At 39.1% G+C, this 10,402-nt stretch overlaps 1 protein-coding gene across 1 annotated transcript; it reads left to right on the top strand.

Moving 5' to 3' along the window:
• LOC125010588 lies at positions 1–3,837 on the top strand. The gene is made up of 3 exons (XM_047589333.1): positions 1–140; positions 1,130–2,181; positions 3,791–3,837. Exons 1-3 carry the CDS (start codon positions 25–27, stop codon positions 3,835–3,837), a joined length of 1,215 nt encoding a protein of 404 aa, XP_047445289.1. The 5' UTR covers positions 1–24.
• Positions 3,838–10,402: the final 6,565 nt, after the last annotated feature.

The raw sequence follows: 10,402 nt of genomic DNA, 5'->3' as shown, positions 1-10,402 counted from the left end.
CATACATACGTCACTTGTGTTCAGATGACAAGATTCTGCTGGATGTCTGTGACGATAGCCTTGATCCTGTTCACTGGAAAGGCTTTTTCTGCTGTGGACCAGAGCCAACTTGCAAACCTTGTGGATGAGATCTGGAAAAGGTATGTCAGTTTCTTCTCCTGCAATTAACAATATACAAAGAGGTTAAAATAAAAATCTTTGATATATAAACATAAGCTGACATCCACTGTTTGTATTAGACTTGCTTTGTATGATCTGTTCACTAATGTCCACTTATTTAATGGCAATTCATACTAAAAGGCCTTTATCTTTCCTCCGAATTGCTTTTATAATGAAACCGCTATGGTCAGCTAAACGTTCTTCCTCCATTGAACTCACAAGAATAAAGAGTGTGAGAAGTGTAATGAAAAGACAGACCTCTAACCTTAAGGGTTTTCAGGTGGTTAGAAAACTCACACTGAAATTAGAAGTGAATGTCGACAAGGAGAGAGAACACTTTCAAAATTGGCAGTCTACAGATGAAAGGAGGTATGGCTCCAGTTACATACATGTTTGGACACTGACACATTTCAGCCATTGGACGAAACATATTTAAGTAACATTTATTGTATTAGAAGCTAACGGAGTATGGGCTAGTGGATAGCTGAGCTTAGTGATAATATGAAACTGTTCTTACAAAGCATGCACAAGAACATAGTCTTTAGACTGAGTTTTAGTCAATATTTAGTTGTAACCCTTTGCTGCCACTACAAGCACGGACACAATTTTGACCAGAAGTCTGAATAGCTACCTCCACCAATCTGTGGCCTAAGTCAGAATCAGCTTCATTAGTCAGGTATGTGAACACATACAAGGAATTTGAATCTGGTCGTTTTGCTCAATGGTACAACAAACGAACACAATACTTATGAAACTTGTGAAAACTATTCAACATAAATAGACTTCAGAATAAAAATAGTGATGTTTTGCTTGGAAATATCGTTAGAGAAATTAAGAGCACATACTCAATAAAAGGATGCCAGTGCAAACTCTTTTCAAAGTAAACAGAATATTTTCTCTTGAATTATGAATTGTGGTCCACTAAGTATAAGGTAATACTAGTAATAGTTTTTATCTGCTGTCTTTGCAGGTACAAAGAGAACAAGATGTTCAGTGTGGCAGTAAGCATCCCAAAGAAGGAGAACATGGACCAGATTTATGACATAAACCAATGCTTCAGTGGTGTGGATGATGCCACAATAAAGAAGGCATTAAAAGAAGGCAAAGTTTTTAATGAAGGCACAATAAAAGCAGCTAGAGTTAAGAAAATAAAAAGAGAGTATGTTCATGCAAAGTACCGTGTTCTGACGAATTGTGACGCCTTACTCAACAGAAAATATGACACTGAACATGATCTTTTGCTTTTCTTTGTTCTTGGATCCCCATGCTACCACAAATGTACCAATGAAAATGATCCCAAAAACATTATCAAGTATTTAAAACTCATTAAGCGGTGGAAACATTATGCTTTTGTATTTAGTTACACACCCAACTCAAAGAATCCAAAACTTTCTGTTAATGAGGACCAGCTCAGAGAAGCCCTTGAGAAACTTGGGAATACTCTCGGCCTTCAGAATATTTTCCATTGTGTGAAATTAAAAGATCACATGCAGTGCAGAAGTTGCTCTCATAATAACCAGGTTGCACAGTATTGTGTTTCAGATACTGATGAAAATGGAGGAGATGAAAACAGAGGAAAAGAAAACGGAGGAGGGTTAGGTGAAAACAGAGGAGATGAAAATGGAGAAGAAAACAGAGGAAAAGAAAACAGAGAAAAAGAAAACGGGGGAAAAGAAAACGGGGGAGGATTAGGTGAAAACAGAGGAGATGAAAATGGAGAAGAAAACGGAGGAAAAGAAAACGGAGAAAAAGAAAACGGGGGAGGATTAGGTGAAAACGGAGAAAAAGAAAATGGAGGAAAAGAAAACGGGGGAGGATTAGGTGAAAACAGAGGAGATGAAAATAGAGAAGAAAACGGAGGAGGGTTAGGTGAAAATGGAGAACAAGAAAACGGAGGAAAAGAAAAAGGGGGAGGATTAGGTGAAAACGGAGAAAAAGAAAATGGAGGAAAAGAAAACGGGGGAGGATTAGGTGAAAACAGAGGAGATGAAAACAGAGGAGAAGAAAATGGAGGAGGGTTAGGTGACAACAGAGGAGATGAAAATAGAGGAAAAGAAAACGGAGGAGGGTTAGGTGAAAACGGAGAAAAAGAAAATGGAGGAAAAGAAAACGGGGGAAGATTAGGTGAAAACGGAGAAAAAGAAAATGGAGGAAAAGAAAACGGGGGAGGATTAGGTGAAAACAGAGGAGATGAAAATGGAGGAGAAGAAAACGGAGGATTGGGGTTAGGTGAAAATGGACAAGGGTTAGGGTTAGGTAAAAACAGAGCAGTAAAAGGCAGAGGAGGAAGAAGAATGTTAAACCGTAAAGGAGGTAGAAGAAGAGGAAGAGGAATGTTGAACTGTAGAGGAGGTAGGAACAGACGATGTAAAGTCAGGGGAGGAAGAAGGAGAGGAAGAAGAGGTAGAGGAATGTTAAACTGTAGAGGAGGTAGGAACAGACAATGTAAAGTCAGGGGAGGAAGAAGGAGAGGAAGAAGAGGTAGAGGAATGTTAAACCGTAGAGGAGGTAGGAACAGACGAAGTAAAGTTAGGGGAGGAAGAAGGAGAGGAAGAAGAGGTAGAGGAATGTTAAACCGTAGAGGAGGTAGGAACAGACGAGGTAAAGTTAGGGGAGGAAGAAGGAGAGGAAGAAGAGGTAGAGGAATGTTAAACCGTAGAGGAGGTAGGAACAGACGAGGTAAAGTTAGGGGAGGAAGAAGGAGAGGAAGAAGAGGTAGAGGAATGTTAAACCGTAGAAGAGGTAGGAACAGACGAGGTAAAGTCAGAGGAGGAAGAAGGAGAGGAAGAAGAGGTAGAGGAATGTTAAACCGTAGAGGAGGTAGAAGAAGAGGTAGAGGAATGTTAAACCGTAGAGGAGGTAGGAACAGACGAGGTAAAGTCAGGGGAGGAGGAAGGAGAGGAAGAAGAGGTAGAGGAATGTTCAACCGTAGAGGAGGTAGAAGAAGAGGTAGAGGAATGTCTTACCATAGCAGAGGTAGAAGAAGAGGAATGTTAAACCGTAGAAGAGGTAGGAACAGACGAGGTAAAGTCAGAGGAGGAAGAAGGAGAGGAAGAAGAGGTAGAGGAGGTAGAGGAGTGAAAGTAATGTAAACACGTAGAGGAGGTATGAAGAAGGAGGTAAAAAGGTAAATGTTAAACCGTAGAGGAGGTAGGAACAGACGAGGTAAAGTCAGGAGAGGAAGAAGGAGAGGAAGAAGAGGTAGAGGAATGTTCAACCGTAGAGGAGGTAGAAGAAGAGGTAGAGGAATGTCTTACCATAGCAGAGGTAGAAGAAGAGGAATGTTAAACCGTAGAGGAGGTAGAAGAAGAGGAAGAGGAATGTTCTACCATAGAGGAGGTAGAAGAAGAGGAATGTTCTACCATAGAGGAGGTAGAAGAAGAGGAAGAGGAATGTTCTACCATAGAGGAGGTAGAAACAGATCAGGTATATTCAGAGGAGGAAGAAGAAGAGGTAGAGGGAAAAAGGAGGTAGTCTGAAAAAAAAAACAAACAACTCCTCAAATCCATCACATGACTCCTTCTGCATAGAATCCAGCTATGCTTGCAGCTCAATGAGTAAATGCCATCAGCATTATAATATACCCGCTTTGACAATGCTGTAATGTTATCATACCATGATCATCTTGCAGAGTTTAAAGAAGCACAGCTGAGGCTGGCAGGGATGTCAGAATTTTGACATCTGATATTTGTTAAGACATTTTACTGTCACAGCGTCTGGGAATTGTGGTTATCTGTCTACAATGTTGTGCAAATTCATAGAACATATTAAGCTAAACCAATAAAGCAATATTTGTTGTCTGAGGAATGTTGTTTTCTCTTACATCATGTGAATTACCAGGTGTATGTGCCTTAATTTTTCAGGAAACGCATGGTACCAGGTTGCAAAAAATAGCCATGGATGTTGCATGTTGCCATGGAGATGCCCTCTATCTGCAAACAATTCCCGGTGCTTGTATGTATCAAAGTAACAATCTCATAAAACCACGACCAAGGTTTTCTAGAAGGAAGAAAAACATCAGGAAATTATTCAGAGTATATTCGGGTAGGATGTGTCGGGCCGAGACTCAAAGCAGGACTCAGGACTCAGGATGCAGAGATGACAAAAAGGCTTTATTTGGATTCCTCAGAGATCCCTCACAGAGGGACAAACAAATGGCCACAAAATAAACCTAGACGCTAATCTGACCAGTGAAAACAAAAAACTCTCCAGAAGGAGGAAACTCCAATCAAAGTAACAAATCAAAAAATAACACAAAACACTCCGAATGGAGGAAAACCTCAGGACTAAGGATTTAACTAAGAAAAGACTAAACAAACAAAAACTCTCTCTTCGAGAGGATTCACAGGCTTACTTGAAACTTCTTTGGTTGAAGACATGAAGCAAAGCACGAGAACAGGTTGATGACGATAACACTCTGGCACGAGACAAGGGGAACACAGACTACTTAAACACATGGAGGGAAATAGGGGACAGGTGGACACAATCAGGAATCAGGGAAGACAATCAGACTGGTGACACATGAGGAAGGGCAAGTGACCTGAAACAAGAGGAGAGTTACTTTTCAAAATAAAACAGGAAATGACAGGACAAAAACCCCAAGACAAGACACCCTCACCACGGTGTGACAGGATGGTTGGGAGAAGTCATTGTGTGATATTGTGTTAAACTGTATTTTGTTGTACCAGCAACAAACATTCATTAATGACTAATGTGTGCTACATTTTGAGATTTTCTCCCCAAAAATAAACCTATTGTTTCTGAAATTTGCAATTTGAAAATGTGACGAAGGCATCACCACAGTGGCATTTTCTGAAAGCATTTTAAGTTTTAATATTTCAGGGAGTGATGGGTCAAAAATAAACTATGCAGACTTCTCAGTCAAATACCTTACTCTATTCACTGAGTCCTAGTTTACAGACCACTCCATCTACCTAGTACATTTTCACTTTAAATTATGCTGTATATTATTGCATAATATGCTCTACATCTTTTATCACTTCTCCTTCAACCTCATCTTTTCATTTCATACCCTTCTCATCATCATCATTCCATCCATTTTATGCCATCAATTATGATAAAATATTTTAATGCAGTGATTTTGTACTGGTCTTGTGCACATTTGTGAACACACTCCTCTGAGTAGCGAGTCATTTACTAAGATTGCATGGAATGTATATGGAATATACTCAACAATATTAAAAATAAATAATATAAGCTACCCCAAGCTCTTTATTGATAAAGATAAAACTATAGATAACATGATTGATATAGTTAGTGGGTTTAACAACTTCTTTGTTAATGTACTGTAAGACCAAATGTGGCACCAGAAATCAATGTTCCATCTATAGATAAAGAGGGAACAATAAATGAGTATATAGGCAGGAATCCAAACTCTGTCTTTAGAAGAGAGAGAAATTCTTGATGTCGTAGGCAAATGTAAACATAAAATGTCGATGGGTTGTAATGGAGTTGACTTGACTTTAGCAAATAAATAAATAAATAAATAAAGGAATAGTAAACCCACTAACTTATCTTCACCTTATCATTCCAAACTGGTTCCTTTCCGTCCAATATGAAAACAGCTGAAGTCATTCCACTATAAATCTGGAGATAAACAGTGTTTCACCAACTATAGGCCATACTACCACAGTTTTCAAAAATATTACAGAAACTGTTTGACTGGGCAGACTGGACAAATTTATTGAAAAGAACAAATTGTTGGTAGACATACAATATAGCTTCATAAAAAACAGAACTGAATGGGACTTATGGAACCAACAGTTCAATTCAATTCAATTCAGTTTTATTTATATAGTGCCAATAACAATACAAATCGTCTCAAGACGCTTCACAAAAACCAGCCTGAAACCTCCAGAGCAGCCTGAGGGAAAAACTCCCTTTAACAGGAAGAAACCTGGAGCAGAACCAGCTCATATGGAGGAACCATCTGCTGAAGACCAGCCGGGAAGAACCAGAGAAGATAGAGAGAAGAAGAACAGGAGAAACAAGATAAACTAACTTCTGTCATAGACACAAACATCCAGCTGAAGGAAACATGTAGGATCTAGTAATATAACACATAGCTGATGATCTGTGACAGTTTGTGAGTATAACAGGAATCATGGGCAGGTTGGTGAATAGTTCATCTAGGTAGGAGTGGACACCTGGAGGAGGACATGAAGACTGGGACAGATGTAGTTTATGGAGCTCCACAGGTCTGATACACAGACTCCAGACCATGAAGACTGGGCTGGTTGATGAGGCCACGGCAGCAGATGTAGCTTAGAACTCCACAGGTCAGATATTCAGCCTCCAGACCAGAGACCCTCAGAAGAAGATGGAGGGGAGAGAGGGAGACACAGTGGTTAGTAAATTATAAGAGATAGAAAATAAAATGATAAGATATTAGAGGACAAAGAGGAGAGGACATGTCCTCAGTGCATCGTCCCCCTGCAGCCTAGGCCTATAGCAGCACAACTAAGGGATGGTTAAGTCCAGCTCTAACTATAAGCTTTGTCTAAAAGGAAAGTCTTAGTCCTGACCTTAAACGTAGAGACTGTGTCTTCCTCCAGAACCCGAACTGGGAGCTGGTTCCACAGGAGAGGAGCCTGATAGCTGAAGGCTCTACCTCCCATTCTACTTTTAGAACCTCTAGGAACCACAAGCAGACCTGCACTTAGAGATGGTAGTGATCTGTTGGGACAGTATGGTTCTATGAGGTCTTTCAGATATGATGGAGCTCGGCCTTTCAGGGCCTTGTATGTAAGGAGGAGGATTTTAAATTCAATTCTAGATTTTAAAGGGAGCCAATGAAGAGAAGCTAATACTGGAGTAATATGATCTCTCTTGCTAATTCCTGTCAGTGCTCTTGCTGCAGCGTTTTGAGTCAGTTGGAGGCTTTTTAAAGAGTATTTGGAGCCAGACAGTAACGAGTTACAATAATCCAGCCTGGAAGACACAAGTGCATGAACTAGTTTTTCCGCATCACTCTGAGAAAGGATGTTCCTAATGTTGATGATATTACGAAGGTGAAAGAAAGCAGTCCTGGTCACCTGCTTTATGTGAGAATTAAAGGACATATCCTGGTCAAATATAACACCAAGGTTTTTCACAGTAGTACTGGAGGCCAATGTAACACCATCCAACAAAAGCAGGTGATTAGATCATGAATCTCTGACATGTTTAGAGCCAAATACAATGACTTCAGTTTTGTCTGAGTTTAAAAGTAGAAAATTACAGGTCATCCAGACCTTTATGTCTTTAAGGCGCTTGGAGTTTAACCAGCGGATTAGTTTCATCTGGTTTCATGGATAAATATAGCTGGGTATCATCTGCGTAGCAATGGAAGTTTATGCCGTGCTTTCTAATAATATTGCCTAAGGGAAGCATGTGAATAATATTGGTCCTAGCACAGAACCCTGAGAAACTCCATAGTTTACTTTGGTATATATAGAAGAGTTGTTGTTTACATGGACAGACATGATTCAAACCAGTCTAGTGCAGTTCCTGTAATCTTGATCACACTTTCAAGTCTCTGTAGTAGAATACTGTGATCAATCGTGTCAAATGCAGCACTGAGATCTAGCAGGACAAGTATAGAGACAAGTCCATCGTCTGAAGCCATGAGGAGATCATTGGTAACTTTAACCAGAGCTGTTTCTGTGCTATGATGAGCTCTAAAACCTGACTGAAACTCTTCAAACAAACCATTCCTGTTTAAATGATCAACCAACTGATTGACAACAACCCTTTCCAAAACTTTAGAGATAAAAGGAAGGTTGGAACTTGGCCTATAGTTGCTAAAACATCTGGGTCAAGAGTGGGTTTTTTAAGTAATGGTTTAATTACAGCAGTTTTAAAAGACTGGGGCACATATCCTGTTAATAAAGATAAGTTTATCTGATTTAATATGGAGGTATTAATTAATGGAAAAAGCTCCTGGAGCAACTTAGTTGGGATGGAGTCTAGAAGACAAGTTGATGGTTTAGATGCTGCAATAACTGAAGTGAGCTCAGGAAGATCAATTAGGGAGAAAGAATCCAAATACTGACTCGGTCCTACAGAGGTTTCTAATGCCACTGTACTCACATCTTTGACAGATGGAAGGATGCTATGAATTTTATCTCTAATGCAACAATTTTATCAGAGAAGAAGCTCATGAAGTCATTACTGCTGAGGTCTGAAGGAATAGATGCTCAACAGAGCTGTGACTCTTTGTCAGCCTTTCTTCTATTAATGAAGAATAATATATTTTTATAATTATATAATTGAAAAATTATATATGTAAAACAAAATTAAAATAATTAATTATTAATATAAGTTGTTAAACTTTCTTTCCAGGCTATGTGAGCTTCTTCAGAATTAGTGGAATGACAAATTGCACTAATTTGCATCCTGGTTATAATGGGTGTGTATTGAATGGAATGGTCGCGCCAGATTTGGTGACATCATCAGCCAGACTGGAAGAAGGTGTCTGAAATTGCCTGAAACTTTTCTTTTTCCACGCTCCTCCCAGCCACAATTTCCACACTAGACACATGATTTTGATGAACGACGTCTTTTCCAAGTCATTTTTACACGTCTAATTCGGGTCAGACTGTTAAGGGAGAATGTCACTCCAGACAACGTCTTTTTTTGACGTCTACTGAACGTCCATTCATGACATCTACAGTACGTCCTTATTGGGGCTACTTGTGGTCCAAATGTGGTCTTTGTGGACATCTTTTCTACGTTAAATTCGAACTCATTTTAGACATTGCTTTTATACTGTACCAGTGTTTCCTCCACTGAATGAAGCGATAACTATCTTGCTCAATATCTACTCTTTGGGGTTCTTAATCTACCGTTACTTAGCATCACTCTGTAAACTTCCTCAAGTGTCTCGATCTGCTGGACGGCGCTTGGTTTATCAATAAAGAACGAAGTTATTATGGCCTAGAAGTTTAAACTCAAGTTTAACCTGACAATATCTACAGTAAAAGCTACAGTAAAATTAAGTGGTACAGGAAACAGGTTCATATCTTCTGGGCACAAGACTTAGCCAGGTTAACAATAAATCACAATCCAATCCTGTTTTTTTCCCATCTTTATTGCAAACATGTCATGTTGATTTCAGTTGAGAAATACTAGGCCACAAATTCAACAAACAGCAGCCAGCATAACCCTCATTTAAGTTTGAAAAAACAAAACAAGGTGGTAAAATACAATGATTATTACAACAAAGCTAAATGAACTCTGTAAATGAACAGAAAAATTAACTAGGCAGTCTATGGGCTGACCGAACTTACTTGCAATTCAGTGAACGTTGATTTCAGACAGCTGTAGATTGTTGTAGTCTTCAACTTGTAGAGTTAATGGTGCAGAGTATTGCGCAGAGCCGAGCAGCCACTTAGAGAAACACCTGGGCCAATCGGAGTGGATGTACTTGTAATGAAGCAATGCCGCAGCCAATCAGAGTGGCATGTACTGTTTTTCCCCCAAATACACCTTTATTCATTTTGTTGTATTAATATTATTTTAGCAAAGAAAAATCAGAAAATGAAAACAAACAAAAGATTACTTTTATTCTAAAATAATGTTTAATCACAAATAATGTTGGTAAGAACAATACTGGCATTTTACATTTATTTTACACATACATAGCCTATACTACTACTAATATTAATAATAATAATAATAATGATAATAATACATCATGTCAATTCCCTGAATCTGTCAAAAAAGTGACATAGCCCCACGTTGAAATGTTCAACTGCATGTTGACGTCCAAATACGGTCATGATTAGGGTTGATTAGGGACATGCTGAAGGACTCCACAGAGCTGGGGGGCACAGGTTTTGGGAACCCTGGGGCTGACCCCCTCAGGGCCCGAAGCCTTGCCAGAGTGAAGTTTCCCCAGCTGTCTTCTAACATCATCGGCAGTGATGATCACAGTAGATGGGGTGAAGGTGGGGGTGGAGGTGAGAGACTGTCCTCCCCAAATCTGTTAAACAACAGATATGTGTCTAAAATGTCTGTTAATTATTTTTCTTATGTAATATTCTGAGTTTTGGATTTTCATTAGCTGTACAGCCATAATCATCAAAATTACAAGAAATAAAGGCTTGAAATATTTCACTCCATGTAATAAATCTAGGTAATATATGACTTTCAATTTCTGAAGTGATTAACAAAAAATAGATGAATAAAATGCGATATTCTAATTTTCACAGCTGTACCTGTACATACAACCACGCATATA

This window comes from Mugil cephalus, chromosome 7 (assembly GCF_022458985.1).
Source record: "Mugil cephalus isolate CIBA_MC_2020 chromosome 7, CIBA_Mcephalus_1.1, whole genome shotgun sequence".
In the NCBI taxonomy this organism is placed as follows: domain Eukaryota; kingdom Metazoa; phylum Chordata; class Actinopteri; order Mugiliformes; family Mugilidae; genus Mugil; species Mugil cephalus.
This window is presented reverse-complemented; position numbering and strand designations above follow the sequence as displayed.

Bases quoted from the DNA above. Each gene is read 5' to 3' on its own strand.
- LOC125010588 (XM_047589333.1), top strand. From the start codon at position 25: ATGACAAGATTCTGCTGGATGTCTGTGACGATAGCCTTGATCCTGTTC. The intron at 141-1,129 runs GTATGTCAGTTT...CTGTCTTTGCAG, and splicing joins GTGGATGAGATCTGGAAAAG to GTACAAAGAGAACAAGATGT. The intron at 2,182-3,790 runs GTGACAACAGAG...ATCATCTTGCAG, and splicing joins AGAAAATGGAGGAGGGTTAG to AGTTTAAAGAAGCACAGCTG.